Source organism: Cyprinodon tularosa, unplaced genomic scaffold, assembly GCF_016077235.1.
Source record: "Cyprinodon tularosa strain WSP-4 unplaced genomic scaffold, ASM1607723v1 ctg8, whole genome shotgun sequence".
Taxonomy (NCBI): domain Eukaryota; kingdom Metazoa; phylum Chordata; class Actinopteri; order Cyprinodontiformes; family Cyprinodontidae; genus Cyprinodon; species Cyprinodon tularosa.
The window spans coordinates 3,448,052-3,470,283 of NW_024039562.1; the positions used below are offsets into that span (position 1 = coordinate 3,448,052).

At 38.9% G+C, this 22,232-nt stretch overlaps 1 protein-coding gene across 4 annotated transcripts in view; it reads left to right on the plus strand.

The window, feature by feature from the left end:
- The window catches only part of plxnd1 (plexin D1), a 114,503-nt gene that overhangs the window by 69,046 nt on the left and 23,225 nt on the right, over positions 1–22,232 (plus strand). Inside the window, exons 15-24 of one of the 4 annotated variants that reach the window (XM_038271345.1) lie at positions 245–384; positions 781–960; positions 1,048–1,132; positions 1,221–1,490; positions 8,116–8,265; positions 14,454–14,568; positions 15,132–15,239; positions 17,744–17,856; positions 18,774–18,884; positions 21,479–21,609. In XM_038271345.1, coding sequence (XP_038127273.1) covers positions 245–384; positions 781–960; positions 1,048–1,132; positions 1,221–1,490; positions 8,116–8,265; positions 14,454–14,568; positions 15,132–15,239; positions 17,744–17,856; positions 18,774–18,884; positions 21,479–21,609 — 1,403 coding nt within the window. Of the gene's footprint in view, positions 1–244; positions 385–780; positions 961–1,047; positions 1,133–1,220; positions 1,491–8,112; positions 8,266–14,453; positions 14,569–15,131; positions 15,240–17,743; positions 17,857–18,773; positions 18,885–21,478; positions 21,610–22,232 lie in introns of all 4 variants that reach the window. The other 3 variants (XM_038271347.1, XM_038271346.1, XM_038271344.1) reach the window with 3 other exon arrangements.

Sequence of the window (22,232 nt, forward strand, 5' to 3'; positions counted from 1 at the left end):
CGTGCTGCAACGTGGGCTGTCTTCACAGTTTTATTCATGTCTCTGCTGTTATAGTCACCACCATCTCTGCCAATCTGCAGAAATTGGACATTTAAATCTCTGTGAAGTGGTTTTATGTGTTGCAAAGAAAAGCATCATGAAGAAGAAATTTTGTCTAATTAAGCCAGTGAGAGACATTGCTGTGTGTCCCGTTATAAATCCGCTGTCTTGTTTTCTGTGTGTTGCATCGTTATTCTGAACGCAGGTCCCCAGTGTGCAGTTCATAGATCCAAAGAATGGTTCTTCTGCTGGAGGAACCAGAGTGACAATTCATGGAAAACATTTAGACATTGGTTCACAGGTTAGAGTCAAGGTCAACAAAACACAGGAATGCACCATCACAGAGTGAGTACAAGCTAGTTTTTAACCTTTTCCTTTTCAAGTTGTCTGCTTTGCAAGTTTCTAACCATTACAATTAGAAATCATTTGCATGGTTTCTTTCTCCTTTCCACATAATAGCTTTCCTTTTTCAATAGCAGATATTAAATGCATGAAGAGACAATTAAATATTCAGAGTGCATTGCTTTACAAGTTCTGCATAACTTCTCACAAGATTAAATTCAGCACTTCTAGCTGTTGCCATAGCGCATACCAAAATAGCTCCACCATTCTTGTGAAAGTCTGCCAAGCAGCACAAAATGTAACTGCAGCTGTAATCAGAAACATTTTTTGGATTAAACTTTTTTCTCTAAAAATCTCGAGTGTTGATATTTATGTCTTTTGACATATTTTTCTTTCCAGAAAAACAGATCAAATGATTAAATGCATCATGCCTCCAACCTTGGAGGTGGATTCTGAGCCGGTGACCGTGTGTGTGGAGTTTGAGGACCATCCTTGTCAGGAAATGGAGCTAAGCGAAATGTACATCTATGAGAAGAACCCAACTATCAGCTCCATCCACCCAACTAAGAGCTTCCTCAGGTGTATACCCTGTTTGAACACTCTGAGGGAATTATGGACTTCTCTTTCTGATTAAAATGTAAAAATTATTTTGTGTTTGTGTTGCAGTGGTGGCAGGACCATCACAGTTAAAGGTCAAGGGTTTAATCTGGTTCAGAGTGTCATCATGCATGTTCTGGAAATAGGGCAAACAGTAAGCGATGCATCAGCCATCCTACATGCAAAACACAATATTATTATCTAAAAAGTCTTAGATTTATATCTGTCCTAATCTGTTGCAGAACTGCACCGTGCAATCCACCTCTACTATCATCTGTCTGTCTCCGGAGTCCAGCCAGTCCCAGGAAACATCTGTGCAGTTTATATTGAATGGGGTCCGCTACACGGGGGACAGCCCCAGCTTCTCTGATGACAGGACTGTGGAGAATGACAGAGAGAATCATAAAGAGCACTTTCAGTTGGGATATGTGGAGGACCCTCAGTTCTTCACCGCCAACAAGGAGAAGCAGATCAAACACCATTCAGGAGAGCCGCTGACCCTAATCATCAATGTGAGTAAAGATGGAGAGACATGCTGGTCTGTTTTTTTTTTCATATTGAACAGCTTTTTTGATGACATCTCCTTGATATTTGTAGTAGATAATTAAGAATTATTCAAGTTAATCAGTAAGTGTATGTTGTTTTCTTTTCTTTTGTTTACTCTGTTTGATTTCCTTAAAGCCATCCGGTTCAGCCATAAAAGCGTACCTGAGTTTATTCAGAGACTTGGTTTCCCATTGGTTTGACGATGTCGGTGAATTCAGTTTAACTTAAATATTGGGAAAAGGCTGGTACAGCTGCCTGCCATATATTGGCATCACTTATTGAAGTGGGAATGAAGATCTAAACAGTCTTGCTATTTAATGTTTTCCCACGTCAATGTATGATGCTTTTTTTTGTTTTGAGAGAATTACCATTCAGGTGACAAATCTACTCTCAGTTCCTCTCTGGTTGGCAAAGGAGCAACCATTGCTGCCCTAAAGCAGAGCATAAACTACAAGTTTATATATATATATATATATATATATATATATATATATATATATATATATATATATATATATATATATATATATATATATATATATATATATATTCCTTTCAAAGAAAATCACGTGATTGAAAGCTTGCTGATTCAGGGATAGACTTTCACATGTCTGTTTTTCAATTATTTCTTCTCATAACTATTATTATAGTTTTAGTCTTAGCTCAATGACTAAGCTCTGAACTTCACGTTAAGGCCTATTCTCTAACATTGTTTTGTGTCATGCTGGAGCTCTAAGCCACTTCCTATCTTCTACCTGCTCAGCCAACCAGACCCAATAACAGAGCCTGTCAAGTTGGTTTAGAGTAAACCAGAATAATTACCTGTATTGTTAATAGATTAGATAGAACATAGAATATCTACTCATTAAGTCTTTAACTTGGGCAGGTTTATTGTTTTTTTATGATTTGATCCTGAGTCTCCCCCATGTAATTACAAGTTCAGAAACCCCTTTTACCTGGCACTTAGTCATTATAACATTAAACATGATTTATTCAAACATATGTAAAAAAGCAAGGTTTCTACCAGAGCTGCACACATGCAGGAAATTCAAAAGTAAACATAAAGAATCTCTATCATGAGCGCCATGTTTTATTATTGAATTATACAGAGTAATATGAACTGAGGGTTGACTGAAAATATTTTTATGGTTTTATGTCGATTCTTGTTTCTCTTTGCATTTCATTTCCCACCAGTATTCAATCTTTTGTTTTAATACAGAAACAAAAACAACAGAAACACGCTAGCTGTTAAATTATATTCAGCTGTCACATTCTCACCTCAGGTTCCACTCTGCCTGTGCATAGAAAAACAAAACTCTGCATTGTAATTTTGTGCAGGTATAAGGTGGAGTTTCTTAGCTGTGCATGTGAGTTTATTAGCATTTATGCTGTGCTTTTAATGTTAATTTAAAAGTAAAGTAGAGTACAAACATTAGCATTTCTGAAAAAAGTACAAATATCAGGTATATAGGTTGCGCTTGTAAAACTGTTTGCCCAGAGAAGAACAGAGAACCTCCCTTACTATCCTGGTAACTGTGTGGTATTGTAAAGTAAACGTGGGTCCTTCTCAAACCTCTTTTGTCATAGCTCCAGTGCCCTCATATTTTTGTTTTATAATAGCTGCTTTCTGTCTTGTGGATGGTATGTTTTCTTGCATTTACCCTTTTGAAGATAACGTGAAAGAAATAAGCTTTTGTGTGATGATATACACTATATTGCCAAAAGTATTTGCTCACCCATCCAAATTATTGGAATCAGGTGTTCCAATCACTTCCATGGCCACAGGTGTATAAATTCAAGCACCTAGGCATGCAGACTGTTTTTACAAACATTTGTGAAAGAATGGGTCGCTCTCAGGAGCTCAGTGAATTCCAGCGTGGAACTGTGATAGGATGCCACCTGTGCAACAAATCCAGTCGTGAAATTTCCTCGCTCCTAAATATTCCACAGTCAACTGTCAGCTGTATTATAAGAAAATGGAAGTGTTTGGGAACGACAGCAACTCAGCCACGAAGTGGTAGGCCACGTAAACTGACGGAGCGGGGTCAGCGGATGCTGACGCGCATAGTGCGAAGAGGTCGCCAACTTTCTGCAGAGTCAATCACTACAGACCTCCAAACTTCATGTGGCCTTCAGATTAGCTCAAGAACAGTGCGCAGAGAGCTTCATGGAATGGGTTTCCATGGTCGAGCAGCTGCATCCAAGCCATACATCACCAAGTGCAATGCAAAGCGTCGGATGCGGTGGTGTAAAGCACGCCGCCACTGGACTCTAGAGCAGTGGAGACGCGTTCTCTGGAGTGACGAATCGCGCTTCTCCATCTGGCAATCTGATGGACGGGTCTGGGTTTGGCGGTTGCCAGGAGAACGGTACTTGTCTGACTGCATTGTGCCAAGTGTAAAGTTTGGTGGAGGGGGGATTATGGTGTGGGGTTGTTTTTCAGGAGCTGGGCTTGGCCCCTTAGTTCCAGTGAAAGGAACTCTGAATGCTTCAGCATACCAAGACATTTTGGACAATTCCATGCTCCCAACTTTGTGGGAACAGTTTGGAGCTGGCCCCTTCCTCTTCCAACATGACTGTGCACCAGTGCACAAAGCAAGGTCCATAAAGACATGGATGACAGAGTCTGGTGTGGATGAACTTGACTGGCCTGCACAGAGTCCTGACCTCAACCCGATAGAACACCTTTGGGATGAATTAGAGCGGAGACTGAGAGCCAGGCCTTCTCGTCCAACATCAGTGTGCGACCTCACAAATGCGCTTCTGGAAGAATGGTCAAAAATTCCCATAAACACACTCCTAAACCTTGTGGACAGCCTTCCCAGAAGAGTTGAAGCTGTTCTAGCTGCAAAGGGTGGACCGACGTCATATTGAACCCTATGGATTAGGAACGGGATGTCACTTAAGCTCATATGTGAGTCAAGGCAGGTGAGCAAATACTTTTGGCAATATAGTGTATTTGCAGCCAATCAAACAGGAAAGCATCACTATGAAATGTTCTTTAACCCTTTAATTCTCTTGAAAACAACAAAAAGGTGCATCAGAGGTGTTAGAGATACCAATAACTGGGGTATCAGTAATAATTAAGTAAGTAGTAATATGTCAAAAACTGTATTTCTATAAAGTGAGCTATAATCTTCAACTTAACCAATGTACTCAAGTTAGACAATTTTGGATTTTCAAAGTTTGACTGATCTTCCATGCTAAAATATTCATTTATTTCAAGACTTTTGCATATCTTAATTCAGGCTGCTAACTATGGAGGGCACTGTAGCTATTAATTGTGTGCTTAGAAATCCTAATTGTTGATTTGATTAACAGAGAGGCTGAAAAGTAAGTTTTATGTCATGTCAAAGTATTGTAGAGGCAGAATTCATCCTGCAAGTCATCGTGTTTTTCTATAGAGACTGAGCCAGTCTGGTCTGTCAGCTGACCAAGCTAACCCACTAACAAGAATATTTCTGAAGACTAAAAACCACCAACAAGTGATGATATTTCCTTTTTTCTGTTTTGCATCTTTACTTAAAAGTGTACATCAGAGAGAGCCGAGTGTGTCCTTATTTATATTCGCATAAACCAGAGGCACATAAAACACATCAAAGACCCTTCCCTCCTTAGCATGTTGATTTCTGTTGGAGGTGTGAGTGGGGTAGGAAGGAGCGTGGTGGCAGCTCAGTGGGAGGCCCCATGTTTGTGCGTTCTGGCTGATTTAAGCACCTGTCTGCTTGAATCCATCACGTTAAAGGGCTGCCGGCTGTGACATTGCACGACACGCACATGGAACAGCACAGACAAGGATGTCTGAACATGATGCCACCTCCGCTTCATGTGTGAGTGTGTGCTGGGAGGAGGTTGCTGCAGGAATCGCTGTCTCAGCCTGCCTACATGGGTGACTTGTCTGTTGTTTCCTGCTTTATTTAGGAGGGTGGATTCCAGTTGTGATGGACCTGAGGGGAGGGGAGGCTGCAGAAAGAATGTGTTTGTTTAATAGGAAGCTTGTTAGTCAGCCAGGATCAGAGGTGTGGATGTGCTCTGCATCTTTCTTTGGATTTATGAAAAATCTGCTTGATCCAACCATGTTTTTTGTGAAAATATAACACATTTTCTCCATATCAATCAAAACCTCATTTATTTTGTGTATGTGTTTGGTATGACAAAGCAGTTTTTGACAGAGATTTAAGAGGCTGCATCCTGTAGGGACCCTCTGGGTGTAATCACAGAAAGGAGACCCCTCTGGAGATACACACGCACACACTTCCTCACTTGGCCTAATTGTATTGAAGGAAGTTGCAGTTTTAAATGAATGGGGCAGATTCTTTGTAGGTCTGGTCATCCTTTTAATAAGTAATCAAAGCATGCTTCAGTCATGTGATCATGATGAGTTTCCATAAAGAATAAAAGGTACATGTTAAAATACATCTCTACTACTTTTGGAGTTTCCATTTTGTATTGCATTAAAAATATTTTTCTCACTTTAAAGATTGACCTTATTAAAATGTTAAAGGTCGTATATCATCCTTTTTGCAACATTTACGTTATACTTAATGAAGGAGGGTCATAAATGTGGACAGCAGTGAATTTCCAACATAATTGCTGCTAAGGGAAAGGACCACCCTTTGCAAAAGTCCTGTTTATATCTTGAATCCATCTGAAATGCTATAGAATCAAGTGTTTAAAGTTCAGGGGTCAAACCGGAGGCACATTTCAGGATGATGGAAAAAGACAGGGAGCAATGATGCTGTTGGGTTCTTTAACCTAATCTAAACTGACAGGCTTGTGATGCCAAACTCAGCTGAGCATTTTGGTTTTTGACAAAATGCAGATTAAGGACAACTAGACTAAGCTCAAAGAGAGAGGAAGAGAGGAAGAAGAAGCTCTAGTCCCAATAGTCAATAGAGCTTTGATGCTGTGATCATTTCATCTAAAGTGCTCTAAAGCCATATAAGGTCCAACTTTACAGAAGATTCAAGATTTTCTGCAGAACACTCAACTGGCTGGACCTTTGATGCAGAGCCCTAATCTTGAAAAGGAACAACCACCACTGATCAGAACAGAGTGTTTTTGCATTGAACAAGTTAAGCAGTAAAAATGAGACCCAATAAAAAATCCCTGCAGGCCCAAATTAACTGTCTGCAGAAGAAGCTCTAAGTAGAAATCCATAAAACCCACAGAGTCTTTATGTATTTCACATTAAAGGAATAATCCACCAATTTAATCTCATCCTTTCAGATCACTTTGGAATTTGCAGCAGATGCATAAATGTGAGATGAAGTAGAAAATGCTGATCTATCCTCACTTTTAGATTAATAGACATGCTTGGAATGACTTTAGATGAGGCCCAGCTTTACAAATTTCCCAAAATGCTTCCTAATTAAAAATGTTACTGAACCCTAACTGGCAGATAAACATCCTTCACTTTCCAAGCCAACAGTGTGTAAAGCCCAAAGCAGTGGAGACGATGTCACCTGCAGTAGGAATCATCTCTTTCAGACTGTAGAAAGCTCCCTGTGGACCTCAAGAAGACAAAGTGGAACTGTATTAAACGGTTGAGGTCTGCCACTCCGCATGACTTAAAGTCACACGTAAAGCGGAAAATCAGAGGAGGGTCCCTTTAATTACCATATCTCCCAGCAGTGAGGAAGATGAGGAGGATGGGGGGCGTGGATAGAAGTAGGACAGTGAGATTTATTGCTACAGATTTCTGTAAAGGCGCTGAGACTGTAATTCTGGACTCAGACAGGATCAGTGGGATTGTTTGGGGAAAGGTAAAGTTCAATCAAGCATTTCATTAAAACTTCTAGTCATAAATATATTTTTTAAGTAAAAAGAAATTCACATAATGCATTTCAGTTTTTTTTTACATTTGAAATATAAAAACATGATGTGCTTATATTTTAACCCCTTTACTCTCCTTATGATAAATGTATATGTATCCTGTTTCCTATAATAATCACATAATCAGTAAATAGTGTGTGTAATTTTTAAACTGAGCACTACACCCTTTGCTGTAATTAGCAGCAAGACTTTAGCAGCAAGCTTTGGACATTTAGAGAAGAAGATATAAGCTCATTCCTATTTTTCTAAGATCCGTCAGACTGGATGGAGAGCATCTGTAATCAGCAGTTTTGACATCTCACCATCGCTTCTCTGCTGGATTTAGGTTAACACTTTGACTGGGTTATTCTAGAATGTTGATCTGCTCTATGCTAAACCATCCCATTAAAGCGCTGGTTGTTTTATTAGCTCTATTATCTATCACACTGGATGTTGTACCCATTTTCCAATTAACTGAAATCTGAAGGAAACTGTTTCCAATGGGTTGTATTCTGTAGAATGATTGTAGAGGATTCTAAATAAAAAAAAGCACATTACTCTTTTCAGGTATTTTAATGGTTGAACATTTGTGTGGGTCTATCTAACAGAATTACCCTGTAAAATGTGAACATTTATTCAATAGGACAAATGGTAGTATTACAGCCTGCTTTACATTGAGTGAAAGATTTGCATCTATATGATCCAGGCCTGTTCAAAGTGGACCCAAATCTCAGCGCTGCACAGCTGATATTGCTTTTTAAATTTCTTCTGCAGCAGAAAGTGCCGAGCGAGCTCGAGCTAGTGCCGGAGGAATACTTGGTGATGATTGGCTCCTATCCTTGTAACATCAGCTTCCATAATGACCAGCTGTTCCACTGCACCATCAACGGGCAGCTGAGTTCCAGCGAAAGTGAACTTCCTGTCACCGTAAGTATGAACAACACAGCCATACTCTATCTAATCTCCTTTTGAAAATATTGCTCAACAGACCTTAATAATTCCAGCTCCTCACCCATCTGTCATTTAGCATTTAAGCCAAATATTTAGTCAGAATCAGGACCATCTGTGATGTTAACTCAAACAGATCTGGTGTGCATAAACCCATGCGCCGAATGTAAGATGTCTTAGCCACACAGTGTTAGTGTTTTATGAATGGTTTCGGGTATCCTACCATGACACTATAACATTAGCTGGAGTGTTGAGCTGTCACTTAGTGACACAACGTAACAACAAAACAGTGACATGCTGTATTTATCAACAGATCTTTACGCCTTTCTGTTTTCTCACTCACGTTGCTGCACCATTATTCTGAGTCAGTGGTGATCTAACTTCCCAGTGGGATTGTTTTTCTTCCAAGTTAGAAAATAAAAGCATAAATCTGTCCTACTAACGGGTTTCTATCTTTCACACGTTGCTATCCATTTTGGTCTGTTTTAGGAGAGCTTTATTAGGAGTAAAGCATTTCAACCATATTTTAAATGAGCTGAACTGATTGGGGTTTGATAAGATAGCTCTGAAATTTCCTCAGCTGAGTTGTGCTCTGAGAGCATTTTCCTCCATTTTCTTTTTACAGAAATAGGAATAAGAAACTCATTACTCCCTCAGTTCCCTCTTGTGTACCTGTGGCATGCTCAGGTAGCTGCCCGCCCCTTCTGTCGATCAAGATCACTCAGAATAAACAGGGGTAATTAGCAACCACTTGAACGGAGGGCAAGGGTCAGAGGAGGTGTCATAACAGTAATGGGTGGGCTGTCTGCACATGAGCAATCGAGAAGTGTGGGGATTTGACAAGGCTGTAAATATAGCCCTAGCATTTATTTTCTTTTGTGTCGGCAGATTTAAATAAATGCCTATATGCTGCGTTCAGGCAAAGTTTTGCGGCCATTAGTGTTTTTTTCTCTTACTTTCAGAGGCAGATCTATTTTTGCATGCCTGTGTTGTGCTTGGCTCTGAAGTACAGCAGCAGTAGACGTGAGGAAGCAATGTTTTTCTACCCTGAGCAAAACAAGAACATGGAACAATGGCATTTTCCCCTCCATTACACCGGGTCACAGCAGTGAAGTCTCTGGAAAAAGAAGGCCTTCTCCGGCTGTGCCGTGTAAATAAGCACCAAAACTGGAAGAAGGATGAAGGAATGCTGACAGCAGAGAGCCCAATGAGTTTGGTTCCCCCAGAGAGTAGTATGAAGAAGGATTTGGTGTGAGGATTGGAGGGTTTTTTATCTGAGTCTCTTTTTATGAAGTATGCTGGGATTGCAGATGAGGAGGGAGAAAGGACCACAGAGAACCGTGCTGACTTATCAAAAGCAAGAAGGGAAAGTTCGCATCTTAACAAATCTGGGTTAGTTTGAGCTGGGCGACTCTTCAGAACAGAGGGAAGATTTTTCATAACCTACAGTATGGGTTTCTATTTGCATCTGCACCTGTCTCCATTACAAAATGGATGGGCATTTCTCTGTATGAACCAGCACCTGTGCCCTTATTAAGGAATGCTTAGCTGCACATGCTTTAAGTAGGGTACTTAGAAAAATGTGTTCTTGTTTTTTAGAAACTAAATATGCATTGTGGAATAAATGTGAAAGGCTGAAACCAAGTCCTAAGAATAGATATTAAATATATGCTGTATATTTGAACTATTGTGGCTTTCAATCATCATTTTGAACAAAAAAAATTATTTTGCTGCTATTTTTTGGAGTATATATCAAAGTATATCCATTACTTTTGAACAGGTGGTAATGGTAAGATAAGTACAGTAATATTTTTGAAATTTCTAGTACAAAAGACCAAGCCTGTGATCAAGTACAAAAACCTTTTTTATTCTTTTTTTTTCCTTAAGCTTTGCTTCTTGCTCCATTGATCTTCTCAGACCAGCTTCCGAATCCCTGCTAAGCAAAATTGCTACAATAACATTGTCATGATGGGTTAACGGAGGCAAGCCCAAGATGCAGAACACACACGGAGGAGGCAGGGGAAAAGTTCAAAATGTTTAATAAAGTCCAAAATCACAAAGTTTAACACTGGGACTGAAATGGGTCTGGGTCTGGTTCACTGGAGTCTGTGCAGGGAGCGGGGGATGGCTGGATAACAGAACAACAGGGGATAGTCCACATGGGAACCTCTAGGGAAACTCCTCAAAGAAGTCTTCAAGTTCAAACCACGTAGGGATCCTCGGGTTGGCTCAACAGGGCGGGTTAGCAGGTTGGGCTTTCCAAGAGCTTCTGACTTGAGACTGGTTTCCTGTGACACAGCTCTCCCAGAGCTGCAGACCAGAGACAGGGTTCCAGTGAGGGTGCTCTCCCAGAGCTTCACAAGGAGACAGGAGGTTAAGCTCATCCAGAGCTTTCACGAAGAAACAGGAGGTTAAGCTCATCCTGAGCTTTCACGAGGAGTCTGGGGTTTAAGCTCATCCAGTGCTTAACGAGGAGACAGGATTCCTGAGAGGCACAGAAAAGGAGAGATTAGAATCTGGTCTCAACCTAGGAACAACCAAGACTCAGTCTATAGCAGAAGGTTCAGGAAGCTAACCAACTAAGATCAACACTGCGGTGTGGGATCAAGGTCAGGCAGGAGCTTATAAAGGAGAGGTCTTCTAATGAGAGGATTAGGAACAGGTGTGCAGGAAAGTTCCAGCTCCAGAAGACCCACAGCGCATCCTGCTGGAGAAAGAGGGTAATCTCCAGATCCCCACAGTAACTCCAAACCTAAGGGAAAAAACAAAGAGAGCAGAAGAGGATCCTCGGCGCCCTCTGGTGGGCAAGCCTGAGGATCCCAACAAACATGACGTTTCTACTACTGGGTTTCAGATTGTGGGACAAAAAGTTCTCATTTTGTCTCATCTAACCATAGCAGTTTCTTCCAGATATCTGCTGGATCCCTTATGTGTCTTGAGGAACACTTTTAGCCTAAGTTCTTTCATGTTTCCTTAAACTATCTTCCTACCTGCCTTCCAAAGAGGTAAGCTTTGTGGAGAACATGACTAATAGGTTTCCTGTCTTCAGATTCTCCAACCTGAATTTAGGATTTCTGCAGCTCCTTCAGAATAACCCAGAGATTCTTGGTTTTCTGTATGATTATTGCTCTGATTATTCAACCTGCCAGTTTAGTTGGACTTCAATGTCTTGGTAGGTTTGCAGTTGTGCCGATATGAAGAATATCAAATTATATATATTTTGTTTTATAATTTAAACCTACTTATTTAAACTTCTCCCCAATTTTCCCTGACATGTGAGCTGTGTTTCTAAATCTTCATGGTATTTCTTCACATATTCTCCAACAAACCTCTGAAGTAATTAGATTACTGAAATAAACTGGTCTCACTGTAGTTTGTTTTGGGGTTTCAAAAGATTTTTGAAACCCCAAAAATCCTTGTAGGGGAAATTGTAGATTTTTATTTGAAATATTTTACTTCCTTTCCGCAGTTTAACAGCCCTTTGTGTTGAACTAACAAATAAAAATCACAACAAAATAAAGTTTGCGTTGTAATGAGGAAAAAATTTAAAAAGTTCAAGGGATGTGAATGATATTACCCAGCACTGTAGATTAGAAAAGTTTTTTTTTCGAAATCATTAAAAAAATAATTACTTGGTGGGCTTGCAGTGGGCTTTTAGAGGCTCCACTTTGCAGCTAAAAGGGGCAAAGGTTTCAGCAAAGCCTGGGAGTAAAGAGACTGAAAAAGACAAGAGCTTAAAGGGCTTGTTCATGACTTAAGATTAACTGTGAAGCTGCATAAAGCACAGGGGGGAAAAAGTATTTTCATATGTGAATCTGAATGTGCTATTCTGGTGCAGTTCTGGGATAAAAATATACTAAATGACTCCTTTAATGTTGTTCCTTCTTATACCTGCTCTGTTTTCCTTATCTTTCTCTCTTCATCTTTGTATCTGTCTTTCAAATACACTTTACCGCCTGTATGTTGTGGGATAGAAATTTAAAAGAAAAGGAAAATAAAAGGTTATTATACCTCAAGCACATACCCAGGGACAGTAGCTAAAATTAACTCACCTTGAGAAGTTTATTCCTTTATTTCATTTTATTTAGTCTACAGCAGCTTTATTTACCGCTGCTAACATCCACTGCTCGTTTTAAGCCTGTCTGAAACGCTGATGCATTGATTTTATCCTCTAGTTATGTTTAGTTAGTTATGATGATTCCGAATAAACTGCACACTTAATAAATATATATATATATAATATATGGAGTATTAATATTGCTAAACTAATATATGTCAAAGTATGCAATGTTACAATTTTATTTAAATAGCCTTTGTTGTAAACCTAACAGCCAGGTTGTAATAAAGTTTAATTTATTTCAGTACATGAGGATTTTAACTCTGAAAATGAAGTCAGAGAGTTATCTATAGGCTGTAAATATTGTACTTTGATGCTGATGGGATTTTGAACTTTGGTAAACAAGCTTTAAACTTGGTGGAAATCTGATTAAATTCAGAGGGAAACTATTGTTGTTCTCTGAAAGCAGGTCACAGACATGTTGGACAAAGGTCATGAGGATATTATGAACACACAGCTTAGAAAAGTGAGAATCTATTTTATTTTTAGGCTCAATATGAATTCAGACGTATGTTTATGCTCAGTGGGTAGCACTGCTGCCTTGCAGCAAGAAGGTTGCAGGTTCAATTCCCAACCTGGGTACTTTTTGCATTGAATTTACGGGATGAAGATAAAATTTTTCCAAGTTTCTCACCAAGAGAAGACATTTGAAAGCACCCAAAATATTTACACTATGCTTTTTTTTCATTAATTAATAAGAAGATTAAAACATTGTTTTCTACATTTACTGCATTTCTAAACAAAAATCTATTTTTTATGGTTTCAAGATGTAAAAGGAAATTTCAACTAGCAACATTTCATTCCAACCCAAACATTAGAATTCATATGCCTAATATGCTTTGGTTTTTACTTGTATTGTTTTTATCTCATTAATTCACTTTACAGTTTCAACATCAAGCATGTCTCTATTGTGTTTGACTTTTTCAGTGACTGACTTGGTAAGCTATCTACCAGGTCAGTCACTAAGAAAAAAAAAACCTTAGGTAGCACAGTAGGTCCAGCACCAGCACTTTTCTTCAGTTCCCTGTCATTAAACTGGAGGCAGTATACATTTAAATAATGATATGTTTAAGTAAAAGTACCACATCATGCCATTATTTACCCAGAGTTAAAATAGAAATGTGATGTACAGTAGGTGTTAACAACAAGACCATAAAAGCAACAGTTATTCTTTCTGCTGCTAAAATGATGAAACATCTCGATTACAAACTTCTGTGAATTTAAATCCTGTCACCTTAATAGAGTGACTTGTGTTATCCTTCACCTTCAACACCATTACTCTGTGTTTTGCACATCCAAAAATATTTCCAAGTGATTACATTTGTCATCCATGTAAGTTATAGAGAAGTCCAGGAGCCTTATTCTGGCATCTAACTAGCACCTGGCATCACTTCAGTAAACATTCATTTGGCGCAAGGACCTAAAACCATATGAATGTCATGTTGTTAATCTTTAAAACTTCAACCCTTTATTATCTTGGCCAGCCCATAACTAAGTGTCATTTAAGTTTTTTTTTTTATTTGTTTTTATTCACTACATCTCGTTTGAATAGTTTAATTTAATAACAATTAATAATTCTTCGTTTAAAGCCATTCATTGTCTTAAAACTTTATTTTTATAGCTGTTTTTGAGGATTTAAAGAACAGAACAGCTTGCCATTGGTAGACTATTAGACTGGCTAATAGTTGATATAAACATTTCCTGTAAATCTGCCTAAGTAACATCAGCTGCAGTTATACTGAAGTTCAAGAACTGGGGTTAAATGATATCATCCAAATTGTTACATTTGTGATTTAATTATATTTCAATCATATTTAATTAAACACAGCTGTTGTTTCTGCATTTGTGCTTCCTATATCATGTTCATTTTCATCAAAAGCTACACACTGATAAAATGATAGAGGGAAGTACTAAAACCATCACATTTCATGGTCATTATGACCGTTGGTTTTTAGGATTACCTCAGTAAGATAAGATAATAACAAAAAGGTAGGAATGATGTTCAGGAAATGTGACCCAGTTTTCAATGCTGCTTTTCTTTCTCTTCCAGGTGCAAGTGGGGAACTTTCGCCACATGATCACCAAAGTGCAGCTTGGCGGCAGCGAGATGGCCATCGTGGTGTCCATTGTGGTGTGCTGTGTGCTGCTGCTGTTGTGCACAGTGGGTAGGTCCAGCACACACGCACAAGTGCTTTTCCAGAGGATGATGGATGTTTGCCTGCTGCAGCAATGGATGCTCCAGATGTGGAAAGCGATAAAAGGAATTCTAGGCTTGTAGTTTCCTGCAATTGCTTCATCCCACTTTAGTATCAGACACACAAAGACTGTAGTGTTACTCCCTTTGTCTTTGTGTGTGTCCGTGTGCTGTTCATTGTTATCAGAGACTGATGTGGTCTGCTTGCCAGGTGTATGGTTGAAAATTAGTGCCAGTGTGTATTTTCACACCGTTTTCTATTTTGGATCATATATTCACAAAAGCCCTTCTGTTTTCTGCCAGACATTTTATCGGTGATGCTAGTGATGTGAGGCTGGGAGCATGAATTATATTTAGCTGTTACACAACATGGATAATGTTTCATTCTATCTGTAACAAATTGAATTTATTTAAAAAAACAATGAAAGAGAAGCTTTGTTCTGAAAACTGTTAATGAATATCTTTTGGAGCCTTTTTGACTCCTTAGTATGTGAAACAGGGGTTGTTCTTCTCACTCTTTGCTGTTGTTTGCAGCTCTTGTTGTTTACTGCACAAAGAGCCGGAGAGCTGAACGCTACTGGCAGAAAACTCTTCTCCAAATGGAAGAGATGGAGTCCCAGATCAGAGATGAGATCCGGAAAGGTAGGTTTAGATGACGAACACTGACTTTCTAGACCTCGTTTGTGCCTGTTTCAATATGTCCTTGTGTTTGCGTGCAAAAGGGCATTTGATTTTAAGGTTGTCTCCTCTGAAGTGGGAAGGAGACACAAAAGTGGACAGATTTGTGCCTAGTAAGCATGACTCATAAAACACATAAAATGACAAATGATCAGTCACACACATACGCATGTGGCCACATCGTCCGTCCTGCATATAGGAAGAGTGCCACTGTGCATCTTTACGTTTATGTGTTCATCTGAGCAAAAGAGGAGACCAGAGTGAAGGCCACTGCATGTCTGAGTGCCCAGATTTATGGAGCAGAGATGGGGGGGATAGAGAAAAAAGAAAAATGGAGGGAGGAAGCGATAGGAACGAGAATGAGAGACCCAAGCAGGGGGAAGAAGCAGAGGCGTGGGAGGGAGAAGAGAAGCGAGGTTATTTAGTCAGAGGACACAGATAGATTTGTAGACGAGTTCATGGTGAGTGCGCACCAAACGAGGGATCCTGCTGCTTAGGGGAAAGTAGCACTTCAAAAAAAAGGAGGGCTAAAAGGCGACAGGAAACTAATGGTTCAGATATTGCTTTAAACAGGAAGATTTGTGTGAAAATAGAAGCACAGGGATGGCTTGTGATGTGACCTTTTTCATCTAATCTAGACTAAACAATGTTATCTGGTTTAAGAGATAACTTAAATAGGTGCACAGTAGCTACAGTATTTGCCTGTGCACAAAAAAAATTATTTGATCGAGATAAAATAAGGTTATACATCTCAAGCTTTCATCTTGATAGTGTTTTGATAGTCCCTTTTGAGCCTAAATAGAATTTCAGCAATAGGAGCAATGAGCCAACATAAATAGTAATGTCACCGTCTGCTATTTAAGTAGCTCATAAGGACAGCAGTTTGAACACCAATTCATACTGCATTCCAAATGCTGTTAATTTTACCCCTCTTTCAATATCATTTTTTTGTGTATTTTTTTTGACACTGGATCTTAGACCTTTCTTCATTATTTTCATACATCACTAGGAGGTGTGAATTGATGGCTTAGCTGCAGTATGCCTCTTCCTTGTTTACCTGCTGCATCACGCACAGTACTGAACCGGAATTGTTATTGTAAATATACACAAAGGGCTTTATTTATTAAAAAACTGAGCAAAAAAGTGTAATAATGAAAAAAGTAGCAAATAATAGCCCTGCAGTAATTCTTTAGAGGAACTTTTTATGAAACTAGAGTGGTCTTACTGGAGCATACATGAAGAAAATGGTTTATAACATGGCTATGCAGATGGAAAAAAGCTCAACTCCAAGGCTTTGAGACTGTTTAGAGCACTTATTCATTCACAGAACCTTTTTTTTCCTACAAGCAGGAGAAAAAAGGCACATCATCTCAAACAATCTATTTCAGCAGTGAAAGCATGATGGAGGAAATATCATGCTGTAGTGTAACTTCTTTTTAGCAGAGACAAGGAGGTTGCTTAAAAAATAGTGTTGAGCAAGAACAGATTAGTTCAGATCAAATCAGATCTATGGGACAGAAATACCTGGTCAAAGTCTGGACTGAAATCCAGAGACCGTGTGAAGTCACCATCTGTTCTAACTTAACTTAGGCTATTTTAGAGAACACTGGGCAAAAAACTTTCGGCATACCCCTGAATACATGAAGAAAATGGATTCAACTAAGTTTTGAAAATATTTCTATTAAATAACAGATTATAGAGGTAATGTCTTAAAAGCAATTGGTCACACTCGATTTTATCTGTCTTATTTAAGTGTTCTTATTTGGATTTTTTTTTAAACAATGCTCTCTTTTCTTTCTCATAAAAAAGCTTGCACTGCTTAGTGGTGGTCTGAAATAAAATCCAAACAAAAAAACATCAAGATTTGTGGTTGTAATGTGAAAATATGATGAAAGGAAAAAGTCCAGCCTTTTGTAAGGTGCTCTGAAATCACTCTAGTCTGCTATTTTATTGTTTCACAATAGACAGACTCCAACAAAATTACAAATATAACCCAAATACGTCTCCCCTGTTTTGAAATGAAGCATGTTCCCATAAAACATTTGCAGGCCCTCATTAGAGGAGAGCTTTATCCTCTGCTGAAACATAGCCCTGCTGCAGCATTGGTGTGTAGGTAGGAGCCAGTGCCTGGACATGCTGATACTGTTTCTGCATGTAAACCTCTGCCTGCACATATGTTTTGGATCAAATCCTCAGCCGGATTTGGTTGGTGTGATTGGCATTTGGTAAATATTTGCCTCCGTACTGAGATGGGCTGCACAATCTGGCAAAGAAACAGGGAAAAAGATCACAGGATTACACTTTTCTCTGTTTAATATTCATCAAGGATATGACCCTGCACTGTAAACATAGCATCAGAACCCAGACGCATTTTATATATTTTTCTTTGTAAAAAAAAGTTTTGTGATTCAGAAATCAGGTTTCATAGTTCTTTTTGTTGTTTTGTTTTTTGTTTTTCATCCTTGCAGGCTTTGCAGAGCTGCAAACAGACATGACAGATCTGACCAAAGAGCTGAATCGCAGCCAGGGCATCCCCTTCTTGGAGTACAAACAGTTTGTCACTCGCACTTTCTTCCCCAAGGTGAGAAACCTTTTTTTAGCCTGTTATCTGAGTCCGCCTGGCAGACTGACACTGCCATTTTTCTCACCGGGGGTTTTCATATTTGTATTACTCCCTATCCGCCTCTCTCTTTTAAACATTTTCCACTGCTGGTAATATGCAGGATACAAATTCACCTTGGAACTTTTAAACACATGATAAATGTTGAGTAAACTTGGCTCAGTTTAGTATCCTGCAGGAGAGTTAATGTGTTCCCAATAGGTAGGCATTTTTCCTGATCTGAGATCTGGCACTTAGGTAAACTGTGGGCAAATTTCTGTTTTTTTCTACACATACAGACAAAACTTTCAAGGATACAGAACAATGACGGGCAATGAGACAAGCAAATTTTCCTCTCTCAGCTCACCCACTCTCTGTTTTGCAACCATAGATGACATTGCACAATTTCAAGCCATACTGGTTGTAGAGTGGACACTAGATGGATGGAGTCTGCACTTAGAATTGGGTTGTTGTATCCCTGCCATCATATATCAAAAGTTTTCCCACAAAACAGCAAACACTGTCCCTTATGCCCCAGAAGAGCATTTGGCTGTCTGAGATTACACACACAAAGCAGCGTTAGACGCAGTCAGAACACAGGCCAAATGTAGCTGTCCTCAAATGACAGACTGAGCTGAGAAGGCTGCTTTTTAGCTCAGCTTCACTTTGTCTAGAAAAGCTTTCTCTGTTCCTAACTTCTGGTTTTACCACAATTTGATTCTTTCACACAATCTTTTAATAACTTCTCTTTTTTTTATTTCTGGACGCCAGTGCAAACGGCAACAACCAGAGCCCAGCTCATTATTTTCCCTCCTAGTCTCTCCTTCCTGTGTTTACAAAAAAAACCAGCATACTTTGTTTTAAAGTTGTTCTGTGTGTGTCTTTATGTGCGTTTTCAGATGTGTTCAGATTATGAGAACAGCCTGGTTCGTCACAACTACGAGAATGACTCTCTGGGACCTCGGGCACTGCCAGAGACACACCCGCTGCTTCAGGACTGGCAGGTGAAGGTCTGCTATTGTCATTCTTAGGCAAGGTCCACATCAAAGAGAGATATTTTGCCAAAAATAGATTTTTGCTTTTCATCTCCTCAATTTTTATGAATGGTTTCTAAAGTGGGGACCATCCATATCATCTGTACAGATTCCCCTTTGTGAGATATAAATAACTTGTTGTTTGGGCTTTTTTACATCTCAGCTCATGATTTCTTTCGAACATTGATTAAATAAATGCTCTCTGTGTTCCATTTGTAGGACTGGTTTAGGTAAAGTGTTTTAATGTGAACCCTGATAACTGTTTATGCAGAGTAAAGAGGAGAATCATATCCATTAAATAAAAACTAAAAAAAACAGGATCTCATTCTCTGCTAGATAACATTCAGTCTTTCTGAGGATTCATGGTGATCTTATCAATGATTAGCACTCAGGACAACCTTATTGAGATTTGTGACTTTATCTTAATGCCGATATGACGGCCATTGTGCTATTTGATGGTTTTTAGACAGTGGTATATCTTTAAAATCCTCCCCTATGAGCAAATTTATCTTCAGTAAGCTAATTAAAGCCAAATATAGGAAGATGTTGGCTCATTGGCTGAAACTAGATGAGGTGCTCTAACCACACACATTCTTTTTCATATGAAAAAGGACAATAGATTGACAGATTGATCTACAACCAATTGTAAGTTTTAAATAATTATCTTTTGTCATTGCTAAAAGGTTCCCTAAAAATATTATCTGTACTACAAGTCTGCATGTCATTAATCTTTTTGCCAATAAATACCAACATTTCATGCCCATGCATGTATACCCCTAAGAAACCATATTCCTGTATGTATATCAGTTTTTTCCCCCATTTTTCATTAGTCATAGGGAGATGAATAGTCATAAACATATTCAGACATAGCAGCATAATTTCAGTGTATTTTATATCTGATCCTTGATTGGGTTAGTTGCCTATAATAAGATATGATAGATTGAAGAGGGTTAATGCTGGATTCAACGTAAAATTACTTTGAGTTACCTTGTCTGGTAAATTATAATAATAACAACACAAAAAAAAAAACATTTCCTTACAGGCTGAATACCTTACAGAAAACTACTCAGTATTCATGGGGTGCAGAAAGTAATCCAGGCAGGTATAACCAGAGCTGTGGTTTGTATGAAATGATCCATGCTTGACAAATCTATTTTAACCAAAAAAGGTTGTTTACAAAACTACAATGGGAGGAATAATTTTCAATAAACCTTATTTTAATATATAAATAAATCAGTCTATCGACCTACGTATATCATAATGATAAAAACAAATCTGTTAAAATTTAGTCCAAAGGATCAATTGTCTATAACTCAAGTGAGTAGACTGTTCAAATTTGGAAAGAGTACACAATATATTTTATTTTTTTCAGAATTTAGATGAAAGGAAAAAACCTTTATGGAAAATTGACAGTGGAACAAAGCTACCATAAAATCTACAAATGTTAACTTGCTGCAGATTAATAAAACCTAAAGAATAAAACAGCTTAACCTGCAGAGGACTTTGTAATGTTAAAGTGAGAAGCATTAAAAGAGCACTAGAGCTTCAACAGTTTAAGGTGTTAAAGATTGAGATATCTCTAGTTGGTCTATTAAAGTAGCAAGAAAAGCAAAGAGTCTCTGGAGATGAAAGGTCAAACTACAGTGTGAAGTGGTGAAGAACCCCAAATCAGAATCTAACAGGAGCACGCCCGCGATAAAAAAAAACATTCACAATATATTTAAATAATGATGAAGAATGCAAATAGAGCTTTTGGTGTATGAAGGTAAGTTAGGTTATAACATTTTGAACTAGTGGTGAGTTGTATAACTAAAAAAAAAAAAATTAACAAACTACACAACTAACCCGATATGGGCTTATAACTTTCATATAAAATAGTGTAATAACAATCGTCCATTTATTAAAAAACATTAGAAGCCCAGGCTGCTGCCCCTGAAAGCCCTTTGTAGAATCTAACCTTTGCTTTGGGTGAACGGGTGCACTTTCACACATGGGTGTTAACATGTGCTGAGTGTGAAAGCACACGCATGTGTGTGTGCAGAGTCTTAACGAGGGAAGGTAAAGATTGCAGCGCTGGTTTTAGGTCGGCAGCCAGGGGAGACTGGCTGACGGTGATGAAGTGCCTTGGATCCAGATTGTCTTCGCAGGAAGTGTTTTCCAGGTCACTGCGAATACATCTCAGAGGCGGGCATTTATCTTAATGGACACCCCTGTTCTCCTTCTGTCAGGCTGCAAACCACACCATATGGCTGCGGTCCAGAGGGAAGACTTCATCACGCCGCTGCTTAGTCGCACCCATTGATAGACCACACTCATTAAGTCGACTCCGCACATTTAGCGACAATCAAACACTGTAAGGGGCTGGGGGGGGGGGCTACTGTAGCGAAAAACCTGGAGGATCGGAGGAAAGAGGATGCGCTAGAAAGATGAGGTGTTCGCAGAATAGGTCACATGAGAGGAGAGGTGTTGGAAATGATAAGTGAGGGCACAGCAGGTGTGTAATCCAGTTAGGGTGAAATCATGCAGGGAAGTAAATGTTTCACCCAGCCTCTGTCATCTTCTGTCACCAGGCCAACAACACGACACAACCTAATGTGGAGGAGGGCATCACCCTGTTCTCCACTCTGCTTAATAACAAGCACTTCTTGATCACTTTCGTCCACGCCTTGGAGCAGCAGAAGGACTTCGCTGTGAGAGACAGGTAAATGCAAAATGTACTGCTTCAATGCTGTGCAGGCTTTAGTTGTAATAGAATACACATATATTGACATATTGAATGATATTACATTAAAGCCTGAGATACCTACTCATCTTACGTTGCAGCAGTTATCTCTCACTAAAAAGTGACAGTAAAAAATGTTTGATTAAGCATATTTAATGTGTGGTAAAAGAAACCCCACTTTAAGAATTATTTTGGGTTTTTATTATTATTATTATCTTTGTGGCAGTAGTGGCCTTTTTTTTTTTAAAGTTAACAGTCAGGAAATGGGATCGAGGGGGGAAGAAAACATGCGGCACAGACTGGACCTGAAACGGCCATGTAGAGGACTAAGGATTCAGTATATGTGTTTGTTTTTAATACATTCACTGATAGCGCACTACTATATAGTTTATTCTAGTGGATAAGAGTCTTGAGAAACATTGAACTGGTATTACGCAACTCCCTGCTTACGTGGGGAAAAAAGTCATCAAATTTGAAAGAAATTCTCATTCCCTTTAGTCACACCTCAAGACTGGGAAATACAACAGAACATACAGTTCATGGTAGATCTGTGTTTAGTTACTCATCTGAAATTTCCCATCTTTACAGTTGTATCAGTAATT